Genomic DNA, 23,966 nt, shown 5'->3' on the forward strand with positions numbered 1-23,966 from the left:
TGTGGACTTAACGTTGGAATTTTCTACCATCTATCTGCTTTTGAGTTTCTGAAGAGTTCATTATATGTTCTCTAACGAAGTAAGTAATTTTCAGTGTATCAAAGCCATAATGCCACACTGTACCTAACCAATATAACAAAATTAGAATTATGAGGACTTGAGCTCCATACGAAATACTTATCAGACACCAGAAAGATTCATTTTTTAAAATGTATATTTCAGAATAATAACACATTTTTTCAGTATTTTTTCATATGAAAATCTTAACATTTACTTATTCTTGTAAAACTGTCTAAATTAGTGGGCCGCCTCCAGTGTGCCATCCATTTCATTCCAATCAACATGCACATGTGAGCTTACATGCAAGGCATCAATCAAACCATCAGGAGCAACTTGTGGCTCGGTGTTGACAGGAGGAGCCAGAAATTTAACAGCTATCAGTAGACAGCCTGCTTTATCTGCTGAAACATAGCCAGATACCAGAAACAATGGTACTAATCAATGAAATCACCTTAACTGGTGTTTGCTTAGGAAGGAAACGTACTTGGGCATTGATGGCACATGACTGCAGAGCTTTGTATTACATGAAAAAACATGTACAATGTAAATAATTCAAGTGTACAGACGCTTCAAACAGTATCAATTGACTATGATACTTCAAAAAAAATGTGATCCCAAAAGAAAAAATATGTGAGATAAAATATCAGACAGACAATTTTATGAAGTCCTTTCAAGTGCTCATCTCTTCTTGTACAAACAGGGTTTGAGCTGCAGTCCAAATTTCTTTACATTTTCTGGAGCATCTGCCGTCTTCACACATTCAAAGGAGTAGAAATGACTGTTCTCCGTATCCTAAATAAAAAGCACATAGAAACACAAAATTAAACACTGATTACGTACAAATACTGGTGAGAATAGTGGTGCCCACACTGGGTCGCAATACATGTTATTAGGTCTACCTGTGCTTTTCTTACTATTACAAGTCAACATGTCTGCTGTGAAAAAGGCATATGAATCTGACTTGTGAGAAATGCTTCAGCTTACAAATGGAGGCATGACAGAAACAAATTTTGGAGTTACTGTGTTCTCTGGCCCCAGTGAGGTTCAAGTCTTATTTAGATTTGAGTTGTTTACATGAACCTTTGATGCATCTAACTGTGTTTCCTTATCAAGAATAAACCAGCTTACTGAGTATTCTCATTTACCTGAGGTTTCCTGCCCACAGCAGCCACATGCTATAAATGACAAAAGGTGTAATGCCAGCTACTAACTCTCTCTTTGAGCAACTGACCTCTTAAAAGAAGAAATAAATGATACATTATTTCTAATCATATAAAATGTTGTTGTATTATACCTTTTTTAAAATCATGATTATTCAGCTGGAAACAAAATCAAAAAATTAAGATGTTTAATATTAATAAAGGTATTTTTGGTTAACAAATAAAGTAATTTTTAGTGCCTGTAAACATGGTCACTGACATGTCATATTTTATATTTCCTCACCTTGGACACCAACTTGAATCCCAGATTTGCCAGTGCAGTGACGAAGCTGCGCACGTTGTCGAATCTACTCGCCACTTCTGCTATTTGAAGGACACCCCTACGATAATGGTACAGAACAGTTACACAAACATACAATGATATATACAAAACTAAACACACCTATACTGAATCAATATCACATCTTTTACCCCATCTTTAAGACACGATTGGCCTCTGCCAGAAAATCTGCCAGGTTGGTCCCCATGAGAGAAAGGCAGAACACAGCGATGTCCACAGACCTGTCTCTAAGTGGGACCTGCGGGAACAGAGAGAGAAAGAGTTTCATTTCATCACAGAGGTTGTGTACACTCATTAGGAGATAGAAAAAAAAAACTACAAAGCACACACTCACATTGGCCATATCACACACTGTAACAAGATCACAGGCAGCTGCCAAATCGAAGCTGTGCACTTTGTTCTTCACACTGCGGGCAATCTTGCAGTCGCCACAGCCGAAGTCTGCAACAACTTGAGAGGCAGGTCTGAAACAAATCAGTGGACGTGTTTTAAATCAGAGGATAGTGCACGTTCACCCTTAAATAAAAAGCCAGCTATTATCTACACACAACCAGCTCATAACACCATCAAACATCTTTTCACAACAGCCTGATGAAGAATTCATTAGATGTCCACTGTGCAGAGATGGACTTGTTAACGGCTTGGGAGAGGGCTGAGATTTAACTTGCACTTCTAGAGGTGTAACTAGGCAACACACTGTTTATGAATGCAAAGGGCTCTGTTTAAAATCAATTATTGAGCTGGTGTACTATAATTATTTTCTTTTAGGTTTGTGTTTTAAAGTACTGCTTTTGTTTTCCTTAGATACAGTGTGCTGGTCAGAAATCATTCTAAATGGGTAATTTATATGTTAAATTAAATGTTACCATAGTGACAGCCCCTGTCTGCTTGTGTGTGTGTGCTGTGTCAGTTACTGTGTCTACTCATGTTGTCTTTGAGGTGCCAGAGGAGCTGATTGTATATTCATATCTGAAGTTACCTTGCAGTTTATTTCCTATATTACAATCAGTAACTTATATTTATTGGCATTTTGTGTCTTTCCTTATTTTTGTCACGATCTATGTGCCGGTTTATGACGCCATAAAATGAGATGAAAATGCAAGGTGTTCAGAAACACTTCCAGGCATACTAGCAGTAGAAATGTTTCAACTCTTATTTTCACACTTGCAAATTTTAGGTGTACCAGCATAATCTAAGCTCAAAGGTCTACTTACTGGCTTTTCAGAGCTTTCAACCACACCTCATGGTCTCCTTCAATGAATGCAACTAGCTCAGGTGTCCTAACATTGCCAACATGTAAGTGTAAGACTTTAATTACTTGTTATCAAGTGACCAAAGTTTGACATTTTGGTCATGTATGGACACCTGAGCTGGTTCCTTTCGCTGAAGAAGACCATGGGGTGCAGTGGAAAGCTCAAAAAAGCTAGTAAGTGGATCTTTTTTTTTTCCTTTCTGTTCCCAAAGGTCATAAATGAACTTCCATGCTCAAATTAAAACTTTTTTCTTGATTTTATGAACTGAAAGATAAAATATCTCTACCTCCTACTGTAGCATTCCTCAAAGAACCTTAAGCAATTGAAAATATGAATTTTATGCAACATATCACAGTGACTTTCAGATATCTCACTTTTGCTTAATGTAAGAGATGATTGCATCCACAGGGTTGGCTGGCCACCTCTCAACCTGTGCCGTGTATCCCCTGTGGTAAATTGAGAACGCCTGCGGATCCTGGTGGAACATACGCTTCGCCTCGCCGCTGGACGTGCTGTACAAAACTTCATTAATGTAGCGGAAACGAGCAGACTCCAAGCGCTGCTCCATGCGGAACCTGAGGGAGGAAGAGCGGTCCTGTTTCACCTCTTCCTCCGGTGCTATCGGCTCCTCTTTCTGCTCCGCGGGACTCTCTCGCTGCTTCGTTTCCTGGCTGTTGAGAAGTTTACGCAGCTGCTCTCTTTTCACACTCTGTTCTTTGCTCAGCTCAGGTTTCAGTTTTTTTGCGGGCGATTGGTGCTGCTGCTCATTTTTGATTTCCACTTTCTGTTCTGTTATGTTATTAAAAGATTCAGTTACACCCTTTCCGATATTGCTGCTCTTTGTTTTTTTCTCTTTTTCAGTCAGCTGCTTTTCTTCTGTGCGTGTTTGTGCTTCTGATGTACCACATATGTCAGTCTCCTCTTCGGTGTTTTTCCTTTTCTGTGGTTTACGTGTCTTCCCTGTTTTCTGTTTCTGGGTTTCTGTCTGGGTAAGTGTTTTTTCACTGTTTCTGTTGTCGCTATATGAATCTGGTGTAACTTCTTCCTTTGGTGTTTGTTTATCTGCAGATTCTGCTTTGTTTACTTCCTCGTCAGGCTTATTCTGCCGGTATTTATTTTTACATTTCCTTTTGTTCTTCATTTTGCTTTTCCATTGCTTTCTGCTTAGTTTGTCTTTGTTCTCCGGTTTGTCTGCAGATTTTGTGATTTCTTCTCCATTTGCCTCGTCTGCAGATGTGGTTTTTGCCTTCGGGGCCCCTATTAGAAAGAAAGAACACAACTTATAAACTTCACGCAGTGAACCAGGGAGAAGAGTCAGCGTATCCAAACACTTTTAGATTAAAAAATATTTGACTTCAGGGGAAAAAATGGACAAAACATCAGCACAAATTTAAAATTAGAAATACTGCCTTGCGCTTGCATGCCTCCACAAACCGGTTAAGTTGCAGTTTACATCCATGTCTGTTCAGACTCATATAATATTTGTAGTGAAGACTTTGAAAGAATTTTAAAAGAAGGTATTGAGTGTATTTTTTGGCGAAATAGAAATGATCTTAGAGACTATTTTTACAGAGGAGTACAGAGGACTGATAGAGAGCTTTGTCACATGGTGCTATGATAATCACCTGAAGCTCAATATCAGCTTCATCATTTTATCCTGTTAGACATTTGTGTGAAACTTTGTCATAATAAGTATATGACTTCTTAAGTTACAGACCTTGACCTTTGACCACCAAAATCCAATCAGTTCATCCTTGAGTCCAAGTGGACTCTTTGTACCAAATCTGAAGAAATTCCCTGAATGTGTTCCTGAGATATCGCGTTCACAAGAATGGGACCGACGGACGGACAATCGAAAACCAAATGCCTCCGGCCACGGCTCTCGCCAGCGTGGAGGCATAAAAAAGATCTCTGAGAGATCAAAATGTGCTCCGTTAAATTTATAGGAACCATTTACAGCATTGCAGAGTGCAGATCTTTTATCTGATTTATAATTTCTCATAGTAACACTGACTGTACACATGAAGATGTGTTCCTTCACCCAGTTTATTACTCACCAAATTTCTTGTCTTTCTTTCTTTTCTTTGTTTCAGTTTTCTCCTCCTTGACGCAATGATTTAAGTCACCGTTCTCCTCCTGCTCTCCTGATGTCGCTGAATGTTTTCTCTTTTTCCTTCTTTTCTTCTTCTTCTTACTGTGTGTTGGGGCTGTTTCCGTCTCACTGTCGCTGTCCTGCTGACGGTCGTCGCTCTTCCACTCAGGTACTGATCCCAGTGTCTGCAGGGTCCGCAGCAGGCTCTTTTTTCCAACAACCTTTGACTGATAAGAGGAATATAAGATGTTTATATAATTAGACTTTTAGCTGAAGTGCGTAGCCTAATGTTGGACTGTGAAATACAGCAATACTGTATACAAATAGGCAGAAGACCATCCAATATTGATGTGGTGTCAGTCTCATTTTTTATGTGACTTCATGTGCTAAAATCTGCATTGACTAGTTTTTAGTGTTTTCAAGTGTTTTGGATGAGGGAGAAAAGGAAGTTTTATATAACTTTAGTTGTTATGGTGCTAAATTACCTTTGGAAAGTAACGCTTTTACATCTGTGCAAGTTTTAGGCACTTTAGATGTTTATATTCTTATCCATCACGCAATATTATCAGGGAGGCGTCTGATTGGTCCCAAATTTATTTAGCAGCATGACTCCAAACGTACAACCAGAGTCATAGAGAACTATCCTCAGCGACAAAAAGAACAAGGAGTCCTGCAACAGATGGTATAGCCCCCACAGAGCCCTGATCTCAACATCATGGAGTCAGTCTGGGATTACATGAAGAGACAGAAGTAACTGAGACGCCTAAATTGAAAGAAGGCAAAGCGTCGTCACACCAAATATTGATTTCATTTTTTCTGTTAACTTTGTATGAAGTTAATTGATAAATAAAAACTATTCATGGCATCCTCATTTTACTTTCAGTGCCTAATACTTCTGCGCAGTCATGTATTCGTATATCTGCACTTTTCTATCTGAATGTATATTCATGTCTGTTCATTCATTCTTTGGTAATCTACGTATTCTATGTAACTGCAGCACATGAAATGTTTCCATGTCTGTCTACTCCCTGGGACGGAACATTTTCAATAAAAACTTGGTCACAAACAATCAGCTGTTAAATAGTCTGACTCTCCATCACAGACTAGAATTGATTCACGAACACATTTCTGACAGAAATCTTGATTGTATTGTGGATTTGTACAACTAAGGACACTAAATAAAGCCATTATGTTTAAATCATAGATAGTATGGATAAACTGCGCAGCCTTGATATCAATACAACCTTCCTGCAGCAGGTAACTAAACTAATTTTTATAGATACCTTGACATTGGTGCTGCTGTTCTCCTTCTGAGTGTTTTTGAGGACAGTTTTACTCAGGATTTGAGCGTCTGGTTCGTCATTCCAGTCTTCATCTTCATTAAACATGATTGCCCGAGAACTGTAGAGAACACACACACATATGTAAGTAATACATGTTTGACAGATGTTGAGAAACCCCTGTCAGAGTACATGCTTTACTATCAACACGCTAACAGCTAACTTAATTCAGCTACTCACCAGTCAGACTCTGAGGCGACTAAACCAGTTGATTCAGGTGCTAAACGGCTCGTGTCGCTGCAGGTGGTGTTTTATAAAAAATATTTTCTTCAGTGAACATTTAACTTTAGTGATTTTGACATTACTGCAGGAATTTCTAGTAACTCGCACAAGCCACGTTGGGTTGTTTCATGTGCGTGAAGGAAGCAAAACAGAGCTACGTGCGCATGTTGATGACGCAAGCACGTCAGAGGCGTATGGGACATGAAGTTTTTCGTGGAGCTGATAGAAACTACAAATATAAAGGAGAGATGCGCCACAATTTTCTGTTTTTATTCAGAGTTTGTTCATTTCATTGAAAACTATCATTTACATAACTTAAACCATGAAACAACTAAGATCTATATTATTATTATTAGTAGTAGTAGTAATAGTAGTGGTAGTGGTAGTAGTATTTCTGAAGAAATCCTGGTTTGCTCCAAACTTTACCGCTTCCATCCTGTAATTAACATGATGGATCAGTATGAATTAATCAGGAAATGAAAGAAAGAAGCAAATAAATAACTGGATTAACAAACCAATGAGAATACAGACAAAACTAATAACTTATCCTAATTCTTTATGTCTGTAATTTTTCAAAGAGGCCCCTTTCGACAAACACTTTTCTGGATATTGAAAAACCCATACTTGGGGTTTTATTGGGAAATTAAAACATATTTAATCAACAGCCAGATGTTCCACATTCAAATAAATTAATCTGGATGCAACAACCTACTCATATTTATTCATATATTATAGATAAGACACACATACAGTATGTACAAAGTGGAACTAAAAATTATGATTAAATTATGAAATTAAGGTGGGTATGATTATATCTGTGTATGTGTTTGGTGTGTTTGCTTTATGTATATATTATATGTGTACGTACATATATGTGTGCTTATGTAATGTATATATGTGTTTGACAACAGGCAGGCTGCAGGCCGTCAGTATCCATTGTTCATAAGCCTGGTGGCCTGGTGGAAAAAGCTGTCCGAGAGCCTGCTGGTCCAGGTCTAGAGGCTGCAGTATAGCTTGTTAGATGATAGCGGGTGAAACATTACTTGGGGTGGCTGGAGTCTTTAATAACCCTACAGGCCTTCTTGATGTAGTATATATCATGTTTTATCATTTAATTGTCCTGTCCTCAAGGTTCAATGCACCCAGTTCAGATAGTTTAGCTTAACTTTTGTCTTGACACTTTTTTGTTTCATCTAACATTGTTTTGGTTTTTAAACCCTGGTTCTGAAAAAACAACTTATTTCAACTGTATTTTTAATTGTAATTGTAATATTAGTTTATTATATATTCAGTTTACAATCCAACATAGTATAGTAATTGTTTTAATATATCATAGGATAGAGTGTATTGCACAATATAATGTATATTGTGTTTTAGGATGATTTACCATTTAGGACATGAGAACGGTGAGTTTTGAATTTATGAATAAATTCAGGTCAAGCTGCACAAAATAAAATGAAATATTTACATGTTTGGATATTCTGGGTAATTTTAGATAGATAGATAGATAGATAGATAGATAGATAGGGAGGCCAGGCTGTGTTCACTTTGCCATAAAAGAGGGGTGGAGACAGAATCTCACTTCCTATTATTCTGTGACAAATATAAGGATTTGAGGGAGGTTTTCTTTGAAAAAATAAATCATATATATCCTGAGTTTATCCACCTTCCCAACCCTCAGAAACTGCCCTATCTATGTGGGGAGAAAAGTCAATGTGCAGTAATAGCTGCAAAATATGTTAAATCTTGTCATACTCTGAGAGAAACGAGCTCTGTAGTACACGTTTCTATGTGATTACATCTGTAAAAAAAAAAAGACAAGGGAAAAAAAGGCATTTATTATATTGTATTTAATATTATTGTTGATATTTACATATTATTGAATAATTATTAATCAATCATCTGTCAATGTTTGTAATTTTCTGTACTGCTTTGGCAATACAGGTTTCTGATCTGTCATGCCAATAAAGCTTACTTGAATTTGATAGATAGATAGGTGTTTATAGATGGATAGGTGAAAGGTGTTTAGGGTGTTTTACTGCTCTCAAATGGATCAAAGTTGACCTGAAAAGTATGTAAGGTATAAAAAAAATCCTTTGACAAAAACCATAACCTGAGGCAGTGAATATTTTGCCTTGATGCAGTTCTCTCTGCCGCCTGTAGGAGGCAGCACGTCCTCTTCCTCCACTCAACGTTACCACGTACGTCCTGACGGCGGTGAGGGTGTGGACATCCCACTCAATGCAATCCACTGGAGATAACATAACTTGTACTGTGTCTTAACTGCACAACACGAGACACCAGGCTGATATATCCGGTAAGCTAACACCTTTTCTAGTTTGATGTGTTTAAACCACGTAATGATGTTTTTTAGTGTTCTTCTCAGTCAGTCAGCGTCAAAAAATTTGAGAAACGAAGACAGTTCGCGGCTAGCTCGTTAGCAAAACCTGCCCGTGTTTCATTTTGTCAACTAGAGGATGCTAGCTAATGTGTGGAGCTAATCGAGTCCATTTTTAATTTTTTAGTATAATGAAAGCATCCGGTGGTACTGCCAGGAGTTGAAGGGTTAACCAGCTGTGTTAAATGAGCTATTCTCCTGCGTTAGCTTGTTGTAGCTAGCTGTAGGCAGTGAAGTGATAACCATGAGCTCATTACTGTAATGTAATGTTCACTACAGGATCAAATCACCCTGCTTCACAAAGTTTGATTGTATTTGACTAATGTCAAGTTGAACGCAGCCTCAGTTATGTGATCCTCACTTGTGTGCTTGGCTTATTCAAACAACAGGTTAGTAATGTTTCCCTTCATTCATACAGATTGCATTCAAGAGGTAAAACTGTCATACCACTTTTTTTTTTATTCCTGTCACAACTTGTTGGCTTTTGTCATGTCTATAGAAGCTCTTAGAGTTATGTTTTTGTTTTTTTAACAGTATGTAGCCCACAAAACATTTCACCATAGATAAGACTGTGAAATATGAAGGGGAAACGATTGTGTCGGTCTGCATTTTCTCTGAATCTCTTGTGTTTAGGGCTGCAACTAGGCTAACTGTTATTTCCATTACTGATTAATCTGTTAAACGATAAATCAACTACTTGTAGGTAAAATGTTTAGAAAGAGTGGAAAATGTGCATCGCAATTTCCTCAGAACACAAGATGAAATGTCCAAATGTCTTGTCTCGTCCATTGAACAGTCCTATGATTGTTCAATGAAGCTGGAACTGTTTAGTACTTATGCTGGAAAATTAGCTTTAAAATAAGTGATTATCAGAATACTTGCAGATTAATTTTCTGTCAATTGACTCATCTATTCATTGACAAATCGTTTCAGCTCTAATTGTGATTCCAGTTTGTTTTTGTTTTTTTTGCTGGTGTCATGTCATATTTGTTATTCCTGTCACAACTTGTTGGCCTTTGTCATGTCTTTAAAAAAATCTTAGAGTTATGTTTTTTTCTTACAGCGCTTAGCCCTCAAAACATTTACATCACCATAGTTACGACTGTGAAATATGAAGAGGAAATGAATGTGTCAAGCTACATTTTCTCTCTGTGGTCTTTATCTGTTGTGTTTAGGGCTGCAACTAACTGTTATTTCCAAAACTGATGGATCTGTTAAACGATAAATCAACTACTTGTAGGTAAAACGTTTAGAAAGAGTTGAAAATGTGCATCGCAATTTCCTCAGAACCCAAGATGAAATGTTCAAACGTCTTGTCTCGTCCAACGAACAGTCCTATGATTGTCAGTTTCATGATTATAAAACAGAGAAAAGCAGAAAACCCTCACGATTCAGAAGCTGGAACGACGCAATGTTTAGTACTTATGCCTGGAAAATTAGCTTTAAAATGAATGATTATCAGAATACTTGCTTGCTTACTTACATCACCATAGTTACGACTGTGAAATGTGAAGAGGAAATGAATGTGTCAAGCTACAATTCCTGTCTGTGGTCTTTATCTGTTGTGTTTAGGGCTGCAACTAACTGGTATTTCCAAAGCTGTTGAAACTATTAATCAATTAATAATTACTGGTCTTAAAATGTAAAAAAAATAAATAAATAAAAAAAATAGAAAGATATGGTTCCAGTTATTTTGCTGGTGTCATGCCACATTTATTATCTTGGTCACAATCTGTTGTCCTCAGTAATCTCTTTAACAACTTCCACTATTAGGCTATACTTTCCATGCATCCCAAAAATCATCATAGTTCAGATTGTGCTGAATAATGTGAATATAAAAAGGGACGTTTGGTGTATTATTAATGAAACTGTGCACTCTCTCCCTTTATCTAGTGTATTTAGTTACGATTTTCACAGTCAAATATTTAGTAAGTCACAGAGAAGAAGCAAACTTTTTCATGACACAATATTAAAATGTGACTCTACCCTGGTGCACAGGGTGCTAGTCACAGCCAAGTGTTGTGAGTCACGACGAAACGAGCTGCATACCCACCCAGTATTACTAAGGTGGACAAAGTTGCTCAATACCAGCTTTCTTGGTTGCTTGTCTTTCCTCTGTCAGGTCCGATAAGAAAGTATATGTGAGAGGATAAACAGGTCTAGAACTGATAAAACATGTGTTTTAACCGAGCAACTTTCCCTTTTTATGTGTCCGTCTTCCAGGGTTGTGCGAGTGCCATCCAGGCTCTCTTGATTGTGTCCCTCACTGCCCCGGATGAGGGACTGATGCTGGCCGGGACCCTGCTGAACCCCTCGGGCCGCCTCTCTCACCTGTCTCACTTCACTTCTGCATCGACTCCCGCAGGTGCACCTTAAGAAGAGAAGAATAAGAATAACACACCAGCTAAAATGGATGATATCTTCACACAGTGCCGGGAAGGCAATGCGGTGGCGGTTCGCTTATGGTTGGACAATACAGAGAATGACCTCAACCAAGGGTGAGCCAAAGTTTATTATGTGTATTTTCTTGTCGGTAATATCAACACACACTGAGGAATCATCATAAAGTTCATACAGAGCTTTACAGACTAGCTTAACGTTCACTTCGGCACATTCGTACTTACCTGCACAACATGAAATTGTGATGCTGTATAACGTGGATTAGAATCTCAAGGAAATAAAAGTTACACTGCAGAGTCATCGCATTCTCAAAAAACCCATTTTCTGATGCTGGCTGAGAGCCGGTCTTGTTAGTCCCCAGCGAGATCGTGGCCTGAGATTGAACCCACTTCCTTGAGGGCACATGTTTATGTCCAGAATGCCAGCGGAATAATTCAAAGCATGATCTCGGGACAGGAAGCTCGCTGCGATGGTGGAGTTTGTCACGCTTGCAGTTGCTGCTGCAATTAAAGTCAGGAGAAAAAAGAAAAAAAAAAGGCTGTGGGTTAATCAAGGTGCAGAGAAAACTGCAGGCTTCTGTAACGTTTGACATGTTTACAACACATACATCATCGCAGATCATCCGTCAGTCCTGAGCTTCTTCTGTATCCTCAGCTGACTCTTTAAAGGAAAACTTGGCAATAAATGATGGCCACCCGGGAAGTGCCTCTTTTGGATTCTTCTGTCCCAGATGTAGAGTTCTGGTATTTGTTTTCAGAGCAAACAACAAGGGAATAAATTCATCTGTTTCACTATGATGACTATGAACCTTGAGCTTCTCTCATTTTGTTTTTATTCCTGTGTTTTCGAGTGTGTGTGTTAAGAAGGATGAACAACAACGACTTGGATTGTTTTTAATAATTCCAAAGAAACCAGCAGCGGTTTAAAAAAACAGAGAGGCTTTTTTTTCCTCTATTTCCTCTCTGCTGTTGAAAAGTTCAACTAGTGATGTGCTGGTCACACACACACACACAAGAATGGTGAGAAAATGTTTTATGGTTTTGTTTAATAGATGTGACTTTGATAACATCCAGAAGTGAAGTATTTATCATTTCATAAATATGTTACATATTTATTTTGGCTGAGAAGAGAAAACTGTCTGAATTTGATCAATAATGTGTTTAGTTTGAGGCAGTTTTTTTTTCTGTCAAGATAAAAGAGGGATTTTTATCTTTATTACAACATTTAACATTTCAAAAACTGTTATTAAAATATAATAATAAACTACTAGTTCTATGAGTAAGTACCAAATCAGCCGATGCAATATACCAAATAGTCTTTTTTTAGCTGGTCTGTTTATTCAATTCTCAGCAGGATGTTTGTGCAGAAAAATAAAGGGGATTTTTCTTTTCTCTTTTTTTTTAATGTCTGCATTGACTTCTTCTTCTTTTCTCTGTTTTCCTCTTTTTGATTCATTTTCGCCATTGATGTGAGACTGTACGTTCGCATGGAGCCGATGTGGGGGAAATACATCTCCCACATGTGACTTGTCCATTAGCTGATTGCATGTCAAGTTCCCTTTTCCGGCTGATATATCTTCCCCAGCGGGTGAAACGCATGTATTCTCGCTTTTTTTTTTTTTTTTTTTTTTCATCTCCCTGCGGAAAAGGCATGACTTTGTAATTTCTCCCCCTCCTACATCTCAGTAAACTCACTATATCTCAGTCTGTCGGCGCTTCACTGAAATATTTCATCGCGCTCCTCGATGACAGTGTGTTTACGCTGATATAACTCCGAGACAAAGAGTAGTAGTGGAATGCTGAATCTCCTTACAAGGAATAACACGCAGGCCTCAGGGGAACCCTCTACCACCTACCAAATATGAGAGAGGGAGGAGATTATTGTAGTGGGCAGGACTGGGAGAGTTATGTGTGACGAGACAGAGAATCTTTGTGTGTGTGTGTGTGTGTCCTAATAGTGAATTTTTTCAAAAGAGGAATGCACAGAAAGGCATAGCACCCTACCCCTCCTCCTCCTCCTCTTATGTGTTTCCGGTATTCGTCTCCCGGCGGTATTAGATAGCTCCACACTCATTTCCCCCTCAATATTTCCTCCCAGTTCACAAGAGTTAATTGCAAAGTTTAGAATTTAGTCTTTGTGAACTTCTCTCCGTCGTCTCCGGTCTTTTAACTGTAATTTACTCCGCTGCTGTGCTAGAAGGGGTTACAGACGGTTTCATGTGTGAAATCAGCCGGCGGTTCTCAACAATTTAGGGCGATTTAATTAAAATTGAATGAAAATTGCGCTCATCACAAAGTTTACAGTTTTGAGTCCCCGTGCCTGACTCCTACTCCTCAATGTGCCTCATTAATGTTGTTTGATCTCAAATAGACGACTTGAGTTCTCTGCTTCGGTGTTTTCTTCGGCCCACAAGTGTGTGATCGTGGATTCGGTGACCTTGTACATGTGTGAATGATAGTTTAAGTGTTTCACTTCTTCTTCTCTCAGGATAGTTCCGGGCAGGAGGGCAGCAGTTATTTTTGTTGTTTAGTTTGAGGCTGGTTGTTTGGGGAGGAGGTAGATTTACAGAGTGAATACAGATTTTATATTTAACCTTTTTGGTCAGGGCGGTGGTATGAGCCTGTCAGGGTGTCGGGGCCAGCAGACAGCGGTCGAGAGGCTTCAGTATGAACACGTTCATTGTAATCTCTATACTTTCACTTTCACTTTTACACTCTCTAGATTAGTGCTGAAGGGGTTAACGATTAACTGATTAGAAAACTGGAAATGATCTTTTTTTGTTGTTTTCTATGATAGTAATTTGAGTTCCTTTTTGGGTTTTTTGCACTGTTTGTTGGACTAAAGAATTTAGCCCAACAAACAGAACTTGGTTTTTTTTACTATTTTCTGACATTTTATAGACTAAACAGTTAATCAATTGATGAAATCATTGTCAGATGAATTAATAATGAGAATTGATAATTGTGGCTTTATTCTAGATAATTGTTGGAAGCAAGTTGTTCCATTGACTCTTCATAAGGTAACAGATTAAAGCTGCAACTAACTAAATCTGCTGATTATTATCTCGATGAATCATTTTGTCTATAAAATCACCAAGTTGTGAACATTTACTATCATGTATGACGCAGAAAAGAATCAAATGATCACATTTAAAAGGCAGCAACCAGCAAATGTTTGGCATTTTTGCTTAATAAATGACTAAAAGGATTATTCAAGTTTAAAATAGTCGCTGATTAATTTTCTGTCGATCGACTTATCATATATTAAAGAAAAGCAACCCTAGATTCTCCAGTGTAAAAACAAAGTTGCACCGACCACTTAAATGCCAATAAAAGCGAAAGTCCTGCTTCTAACATAAAACATCTGGGGGGAACTTATTATCTTCTTCAGTTAATGTTTTTTTTCATCGGTGTTATGTTTCTGTAAATTTGTTTTCCCGTCATCTGAGGCTCGTTATGTGACCTGGCGTGGATGTCGGGCCAGAGACACACAGTACAGGGTGCAGACAGCGGCTCTTCCTCGGGCTTTTCCGTCTGCCAAACTGAGTGCTGTTGGCAGGTGGAAGTGCCTGAAATAAATTACCGCAGCCAGTGAGGAGGGGGTGAGCAGGAGAAAACCCTGGCATTCAGTTGCCTCTGGGTTGTGTGGATGAAGCTAGCTTAAAGGGAAAATCCATCCTATAAAAAGTGCCCCTGAATAGAAATACACGCAGAAACCAGAGAGCTGAGTCTCACCAATGCTACGTTTTTAGCAGTTTTATGTGGATGAGAGCCCTTTATTTTTTTTTTTTGCTAGGACGTTTTATAGCCCAAACAGACTAGTCGATTAACTGAGAAAATAATCAACAGATCAATCGATAATGAAAATAGAGCTGCAGTGTCCCAGTCCACTGATTATTTTCCTTATCAATTAATCCGTCAATTTTTTTTTTCCACAATGAACCTATAAGTTGTTTAAAATGTCAGAAAATGGTAAAAAAATGTTGATCACTGTTTCCCAAAGTGCAAGGTGACGTCTTCTTTTATCCACAACAGTCCACAACCCAAAGATATTCACATTTGAGAAGCTGGAATCATAGAAAAAGTACTAAATTATCAATCGATTAGCAAAATAGTTGGCGAAATAGTCGACAACTAATCGATTAATCAACTAATCGTTGCAGCTCTGAATGAAAATAATTGTTAGTTGCAGCCTTAATACGTACATTGTGATAATGAAGAGGTTATATAATTTCTCAAGAAAGAAAGAGTACCTGTTTATGCTCTTCATATTCTTTTTGATAACTTAATGTTTACAAACATTTTTAGAACGATTCTTCATTTTTGTTTTCACTCATTTTAAAGTCGGATTCAAAAATCCTCACAAATGCCTGCTAGCTTGTTGTTGATGATGCTAAATGAATCTTTATGCATCGTCTTCTGTGCAAGCACAACGTGTGAGCAACACCTGTAACCGAAATGTACTCAAATTATGCTGGATCATATTATTTTTCAAACGGACTAGACTGTCTGAGCTTTGCTACTTTTCATTTTCTATTTATAGGAAACACAAAACTGCTGAAACAAAGTTTTTTTTAATTCCTTACTGCATATTTACTGCTACTGCTGCTGCTTTGGATCTTGTCTCATAATTTCATAGCAGGTTATTTTTCATCAGTCATGGGAGTGAACCGTTGTTTTGTGCAGATGGTCAGATAAAATCAGACTGTTTATATGTGCATTCTTGCGTCTGCATAATTCAGCCAGTAACTTTGTCATATTTCTTCATTCTCCTTGAAACAGACTCCAGCTTTACACAGAAACTAATAAAATCATAGCAGTGAGTCTGTGGGGATTTCTACTCTCATAAACTTTGGCTAATTACTTTTTAGGATTTTGCCCTTTTTGGTCTGAGAGGAAATTGCACCCTGAGCAGATCTGGTGTGACTGCAGCAGGTCACCCAGATGCACAGATAGATATGTGTTGTGGGACTGAGGGTCTCTGTGGGTCTGTTGATGCTGTTCGGAGCAGAGCGCTGCAGGATGTGTTAATACAAACCAGTGAATTGAGGGCTTGGGGGGGGTCAAAGGGTTCAGAGTCCTCCAGATTCATAATACTCCCTCAGTTCTCAGATCACATTATTATGCTGTCTGCCTACTCATAATTTCAGAGCAAGCGCCTAACGTTATTAACTCTAGGATTCTGCAGTATCTTGGCACAAACAGTAAAGGCCACATGGAACGGGGAGAGTGAATGGAAAGTGGAATATATCACCAGCAAAGTCCAGCTGTTTTACTGGAGCTGAGTGGGAGAGGATGAGGGAGGAAACTTCATAAAGAGGGGAGGGGGGGGGACCGCAGTCAAGCACAGGGTCGAGAAATGAAGAATGACACAATCACACACACACAGCAGCTGGAGTGTATGCATGTGCAGCGCCGCTAAAGGAAGTCTCACTGGGCCTTATAAGGACTGCGGCGAACGCTCGGCCTACTATTTTGTTTTGTTTTGTTTTTTTTTTCCCTTCAGCCTTTTCCTGATTGACTCTCTGTCACTCAGCTCATGCTGTGTCTTAATCTTTCGGTCTTTATCTCTTTTTCTCCGAGGAGGTCGGCCATCAGTCACTCCTCTGTCATGTAATCGAGGCCACTGTCCTACATGTGTCCCTGCCAGTGTCACTGAGACAAAGAGGAATGATGAGTGCCAGAGGCCTGTTAGCTGTTGTTTTCAGTCGCATCAACTTCCCTTTTTTTTTTTTTTTTTAGTTGGGAGAATATTGACTGAAGTACAAATGAACAAATTCTTCATTATGCAGTCCCACAGCTGATCTGTACAGCTCTGAATAGCCTAAAACAATGCTGTTATTTCATAAAAGATTTCTAAAGCTTATTAACTGAAGCCTCCTCAAAGGTGCTCAGATTCAAATGCATTAGATGTTTTTGTTATTGAAAAGGGAAAAACAGCTGAATTAATATAAAAAAAAGTGATACTGTGATTGTCGGAGCAAAATGAATATTGATGAATTGCTCCTAGTTTGTACCACCGAGCTGTCTGTAGGGAAGAACTTTATGATGATAACCCAGGGTCCTGAGGTTGTTGGTGTACTTTCATCTCCCTCAAGAAATACTTAGCCTGTTTTCCTGCTTGTTCAGTTAATCTTTGCTTTGCTGAAGGCTTTCATGCAACCTGTGCTGAATATAAATGGCCCCTCTCTCTCTCAACCATAGAGACGACCACGGCTTCAGTCCTCTTCACTGGGCATGCAGGGAGGGCCGCTCCAGCGTGGTGGACATGCTCATCATGAGAGGGGCTCGCATCAACGTCATGAACCGCGGAGACGACACGCCCCTGCACCTGGCCGCCAGCCACGGACATCGCGACATCGTGGGAAAGGTAGGGCTCGTGCAAACATTTGAATGTACACGTTGACGCCGCACAAGGTTCCTGTAACACAGCGAGTATCTCTTTAACTTTGCTTCATAATCACAGGATATTATGAAACCTAAAATGATGTCACGCGAACACACCAAATACAAGTCGTGTCTGTTCTTGCACTCCCACAATCAGCTATTCCAAGTTGAAGGGAGCGCTTGGTAATTTGTCTGTTTGGAGGGTAAAATCAATGTTTTAATGGCTGCTGTATGAGTATGACTGTAAAACTTGCTTACAGCTAGAGATGTTGTAAAGAGGTCAGTCCATTTATTCTCTGAAAGAAGCAATGATGTTCGTATAATCTTCACTTATCCAGGGAATGGCTAATGCACATTTCTTGGCCAATTTAAATAATAATTAATTGTTCTTTAAAGCTTTTGCATCATCTATAGGTCCCATGAAACCAACCATTCAATATAGGGCTTCATTCACTGATAGGCTATGTAGAGCATAAAAGAAATCACCTGCAGTGCTCCTCTGTGGCTTTTTAAGAAGCATTCAGTGAGTCAAGCAGACTTCAACTTTGTCATAAAATGAATGTATTCAGTTTTATAAAACAGCAGATCTTGTTGGTAAAGTAGAAAAAAAAGTATGCAGACTATCTCTGATATCTTGTATCTCATTGCAGCCCACAGTACCCCTATGTCATAATACGAGGCATCTGCTGCAGGGTGTCTCATTTAGAATTGCTGCCAGGCAGTCATTGAGTTTAATATTAGGCATGTCTGAATACCTCTGGTATGTGCCCACAGGCAAGACAAACTTCCATCATTTTTCTTGGCAGCATTAACACTCATCCCTGTATACAGCCAAAACAAGATCTGACCAGCCTGATTTTTTGCATATAATCCTTTGTTTCTGCTTCTCTTTCAGCTGATCCAGTGCAAAGCAGACACTAATGCAGCCAATGAACACGGGAACACACCACTGCATTATGCCTGCTTCTGGGGCCAAGACGAAGTGGCTGAGGTCAGTGCGCCCCCTGGTGGTGTTACAGAGGAAGCTTCTCCGTTGATGTGTAATTCCTGTCAGGATAAACTGTTTGAAATTTGGCTGACAGCAATCTTTCCTCTCTCTCAGGACCTTGTGACTAACGGGGCTCAGGTGAGCATCTGTAACAAATATGGGGAAACACCCCTGGACAAAGCCAAACCTCACCTGCGGGATCTTCTCAGAGGTATCCCACCCGCCCGTTACAGCTGATTATTCTACTTCTAGTTTTAAATGCATCTCTGTATCAACGAGTCATTTTTTTGTGTTTATTTCCTCTTCTCAATCTATATCTCCATTACCCAGAAAAAGCAGAGAAATTGGGACAGAACTTGACTAAAATTCCCTTCAAGGACACTTTCTGGAAAGGCACCACCAGAACTCGACCCCGTGAGTCCCAAAGACACGCATCAGCTGACTAGTTTCCATTATTTGATTTTGTCAGAGTGCTGCATTAGGGGGGGAGAAATGTTCCATGTTGGCCTCCCAAACAATTTTAAATCCCACCGCTTTTCCATCTGCATGTTCCGCAAAATTTCACATGAATAATGAGTGTTTTGTTTGAACTTTCCTTTTGACTCAATCTTTTGTTTTTAGGCAATGGCACTTTGAACAAACATGCAGGCATCGACTACAAACAGCTCTCTCTCCTGGCTAAAATAAATGAGAACCAGTCTGGAGAGGTACCTTGTACATACACTTTTTTATTGCACTGAATGTTCATACAGAACTGCTGATGATCTGTAATAAGGTACACATCATATGCTTAACTTTTGCTATATTTATTTCTCATCTGTAGTTGTGGCAAGGGCGCTGGCAAGGAAATGAAATTGTTGTTAAGGTGCTAAAGATTCGTGACTGGACCACAAGGAAAAGCAGAGACTTCAACGAGGAGTATCCCAAACTCAGGTTATTATTTAATTCACAACTTGATTCAGTTTATATGTTCCGTGATGTTGTGGTCACTCATTTGTCTGTTTGCATTGCGTTGAACCAAACTTTATGTATTTGTATGTATTTCTTTTTTTGGGGGGGTCGCATCTCACACAAACCTCCTTTTTTATGTCGAATCCTGTGTGGATTTGCCTCTTTTTGTCTGTCTGTCTGTCTCTCTCCCCCGTCCCTCCCACTTGGGGCTCAATCCCAGGATATTTTCCCACCCGAATGTCCTACCCATGGTGGGAGCATGTCAGTCTCCTCCCGCCCCTCACCCCATCATCATCACACACTGGATGCCTTATGGCTCCCTCTACAACGTGCTGCATGAAGGCACCAGTGAGTACTTCTACTCTGGTCACAAAGTCCGTACTTGTCACCGGTTTAGCTGGATTGAAGGGATTTGTGATTTATTACACTTGAGCGTTTGTCATTATGTTGCCATCACTTTCTGTACAGTAGCAATTTCACTGTCACCCTGTTATGTGGTGCTTGTCAGTGTAGCTGAAACCTGTTATTATTTGTTCCTCATCCTGCTGTCAGACTTCGTGGTAGACCAGACGCAGGCGGTGAAGTTTGCTCTGGACATCGCCTCTGGAATGGGCTTCTTACACACACTTGAACCTATGATCCCTCGCCACTATCTCAACAGCAAGAGCGTTATGGTAAGAAGAACTTTCGGTCGCAACGCCATGCCTGCAATTGTTGTGTATATAACACCTGACCGATCAAAGGAAATTGTGTTGCCTAAAAAAACACAGACACTGCACAAGCAGGAAGTGATGTCCTTTACACTTAAAAGTGACATTTCACTCAATGTTTCATGTTTCCACAGATAGATGAAGACATGACAGCCAGGATCAGCATGGCAGACGTCAAGTTTTCCTTCCAGTGTCCTGGCAGGATGTACTCGCCCGCATGGGTAGCCCCTGAGGGTAGGCATCACTTACACAGCACAGATCCAAAGTGACAGCTGAAGCCACACAAGCTCGAGCGTGAATGATGGATAAGGGGAACTCTAGACTGTAGCGGAGCCAAATGTAATCTACAGCTGATGTCCCCAAGAGATAGACTGAAATCCAAGCATGTTGGAAACATAAACTGATTACAAAATGAGAAAATAACCAGAGAACTCTGCAAACACTGTGCAAGGTGGCGCTCACATATTTGTGATTTTTTGCAGCAGAGGAACAAACAGTAACAACAAAGCAGTGTGTGGAGCATGAAGGTGGTGACTGCAGGAGATTTGTTGCTATCAAACAACCATAGAAAGAACCTCCACACATTATATAGCGGGTAGTGAGCCATGAAATTGAGAGCAGAGAGAGCAATGCTTTTGAAAAGACACAAATGCACAGATTTGACTAAGGTGAAGGATGTCTTTGCCACATTTACACCCTGTAACTTCATAGCTGCAGCTGATGGAAAGAGTGTTTAACAAGAAAAGTCAAATGTAATATATATAATATAATATATACGCTTTGCATGTTGCTTGCCTTTCAAGTTTAAAACGTGTAGTAAAATGTCATCTTTAATATAATGTATAATCCAATAGAAGAAACAACATGCCCATCATGATTTATACATAAACAATTATTAGTTTAATGCATCACTTATAGGAAGAAATGGAAATAACAGTTTTCCTTCTTACAAAGGAACGCCAGCTAAAAAAAATTACAGCTCTAGTACAAATGATCATGCAACTTCAGCTAACTGACTTGTGATTCGTGCTATATAAACAGATCTATGATATACTGCATATCAATATCACAAGATCAAGGTTTTTTTTCCGAGCCTCAGTCTCTGCATAACAGCTCATCTACATTTCAGTATGTTGAGGTATATCGCAAAAGTATATTTATAAACAGAATTGACCCAAATTTTCCTTTTTCAGTCGCCCTCTTTTTAACTGTTTCCTGCTTAGCTGTTATTGTGAGATGAACTACATCGTGTCAAAAATAAGTCTTTCACTTTATTACTTTATTCATGACATTCAGTTTCCATAGCAACGTGTATCTGCTAGATCACAGACAAAACGCCCACAAGACTCTACTGTCACTATGGTTATCAAGCACTACTTTGATCAATTCCTGAAATCTCCTGTCTCTGCCAAGTGCCACACGGTGCCACAAAGCCACTTAGTAAACACAAAATGTAAATATATTTTCTTAGGATAATGCTTTTTGATGTCTACTGAAGTTCACAGGAACAAGTGGATGTGTTTGTGACTCATATTGAGTTGTAACCTACATGAGATTGACCCAGTTCTGTGATGTAAACACCACAGCTTCATATTAACGTATATATTCATATTCATATTCAGTATTTTTGTATAACTGTGCTTTAGAGGAGATTTTTGTACTGAAGGACTTTTAGCTGGAGGCAGTTTCTGTTGTGTGTTTCCTCTGTGTGACCTTCACTTGTTGCTCTTTGTGACGCTCAGCCTTGCAGAAGAAGCCCGAAGAGATCAACCGTCGCTCAGCAGACATGTGGAGCTTTGCTGTCCTGCTATGGGAGTTGGTGACCAGAGAGGTGCCCTTTGCTGACCTGTCCAACATGGAGATCGGCATGAAGGTTAGGAGGGCTACTGCTCATTAGATCACCCAACTGAGTAGTAAAAGCTTACAGTGGAGGCTTGGCAAAATAAGCTATTATTCATTATTGTTTTGGTTTAATAATATCTTCTCAATGGAACCTATTGTCTGTCTGTTTTTGCCTTTAGGTCGCCTTGGAGGGTTTGAGGCCCACTATCCCGCCCGGCATCTCGCCCCACATTTGCAAGCTCATGAAGATATGCATGAACGAAGACCCAGCAAAGAGGCCCAAATTTGACATGATTGTGCCAATTCTGGAAAAAATGCAAGACAAGTGAAAAACCTTCTGTGCCCTCCTTTATTAAACCGTCGAATTACCGGATATCTTATCGCAGATATCACTCTGATATGGTGGTGTGGTGCTTACCAGTATTGCCTTAAACTCTTACTCTACCGCTGCATTCAACGCCACTGTAGCTTCTGAGATGAATTCAGCAGAGGTCTTTTTATATTGTTTTTTTTTTCTTCTTTTTTTTTTCCAATGTGATATCACGTTTTTATTTGTGTCCTCCATTTTTTTCCACTGATACAGCCTTCACAGGAGCTAAATATTGACTGTTCATCTTCTTAACTGTAAAGAGGTGGACTACGGTAAATACAATCTTCAAGTGACTGAATAACCTGTGGAGGTCGGCATGATGGTCTGCGGCATTGCTTCAGTGGATTTACAGCCTAAGTTGTATCTGGAATGGGCTCACTATTAGAAAGTCACACTATAAGGAAACTGGTCCCCTATAATGCTAATAAAAGAAATAACATATTAACCCACAGCTTGTCTCGTGGGGAAGTTTGTTGTGTTGGCAGCAAATTGTATGCAAAATGGCAAGCATGAGAAATCTAAAACAAAGCATTTAAACATGTAAGATTATTGAGAAACTGTATATGAATAAGTGGTTTTCATGAGAGGACTTAACTGTGTTTTGCTATTCAGCTTGGCTGTGTAGTGATGTGTAAAGCTTGGCCTGTCTTGAGCTTTCGTCCCCTAACCGTATCCTGTACAACCTGCTGACAACGAACGAACCAAAACTGGCCAAACATTTTTTTTCTGTGCAGCAAAAAATGTCAGTGTTGATTTATTATTGCAATTTTGGGAAGATTGCTTTCAAAAAGCATTGCAGATTGCTGATTTTCTCCTGTTAATTGTAATAATGTAATGTAATTGACTAGATTACTCAAATGTTTTATTGTAATCCAGTTTATTTTCATTACTTTCCCTTTAAAATGTATACTGATTTGATTGGTTTGAATTCTGTTACCTGTACTATTCAAAGAGTATAGTCAGCCTCCGTTCCTAGATATCTAAAAGTGTTATTTTCATGTTGAATACTGGCAATGGTATACAACATGTAGTACCTTGTTTTCCTTGCAGTATCAGGAATGAATACTGCATTAATATATCATTGGTACAGTTTTAATTTGTTGTTTTGTTGTTGAGCATGGGGACTGTCTTTCCTCCCAATTTTCTAATCTACATCAGAAGCTGCTGCCAACAGAAGGTGACTGGGACATTAATGGGATGATATTAACATCCTGCAAACTTTCATATTGTTTCCTGACTTATTTTTTTATTGTTTGCGTCCTCTAGATTACTTCTTACTTTAATTTGCCTTTATGATCAGTGTCATGTGTTTTTTTTCCTACGTGCATTGTTTCCGTGCCTCCACCAGCTTGTGCTTGTTTGTGCTGAATCACAGGTTGAAGCCAAAATCAAGAATGACTTATACAAATGTATGTATTTATATATAAGTATATTAAAAAGGAAAAGTATGGGCA

General features: G+C 39.1%; 2 protein-coding genes across 2 annotated transcripts; one reads left to right on the forward strand and one right to left on the reverse strand.

Moving 5' to 3' along the window:
• Positions 1-196: 196 nt before the first annotated feature.
• Positions 197-6,631, reverse strand: rrp8 (ribosomal RNA processing 8). Its single transcript, XM_067595130.1, has 8 exons — positions 6,426-6,631; positions 6,189-6,306; positions 4,871-5,132; positions 3,188-4,070; positions 1,895-2,024; positions 1,692-1,798; positions 1,504-1,600; positions 197-852 (listed from the first exon to the last, which is right to left on the reverse strand). Exons 2-8 carry the CDS (start codon positions 6,291-6,293, stop codon positions 739-741), a joined length of 1,698 nt encoding a protein of 565 aa, XP_067451231.1. The 5' UTR covers positions 6,294-6,306; positions 6,426-6,631; the 3' UTR covers positions 197-738.
• A 2,016-nt stretch (positions 6,632-8,647) lies between these two features.
• LOC137186307 (integrin-linked protein kinase) lies at positions 8,648-23,966 on the forward strand. The gene is made up of 13 exons (XM_067595131.1): positions 8,648-8,784; positions 11,089-11,363; positions 17,469-17,634; positions 18,547-18,642; positions 18,754-18,850; positions 18,970-19,053; positions 19,261-19,346; positions 19,463-19,572; positions 19,811-19,938; positions 20,143-20,264; positions 20,435-20,534; positions 22,043-22,173; positions 22,322-23,966. The coding sequence occupies exons 2-13, from the start codon at positions 11,275-11,277 to the stop codon at positions 22,469-22,471; spliced, it is 1,359 nt and encodes a 452-aa protein (XP_067451232.1). The 5' UTR covers positions 8,648-8,784; positions 11,089-11,274; the 3' UTR covers positions 22,472-23,966.

Source organism: Thunnus thynnus, chromosome 7 (genome assembly GCF_963924715.1).
Source record: "Thunnus thynnus chromosome 7, fThuThy2.1, whole genome shotgun sequence".
NCBI classification, from domain to species: domain Eukaryota; kingdom Metazoa; phylum Chordata; class Actinopteri; order Scombriformes; family Scombridae; genus Thunnus; species Thunnus thynnus.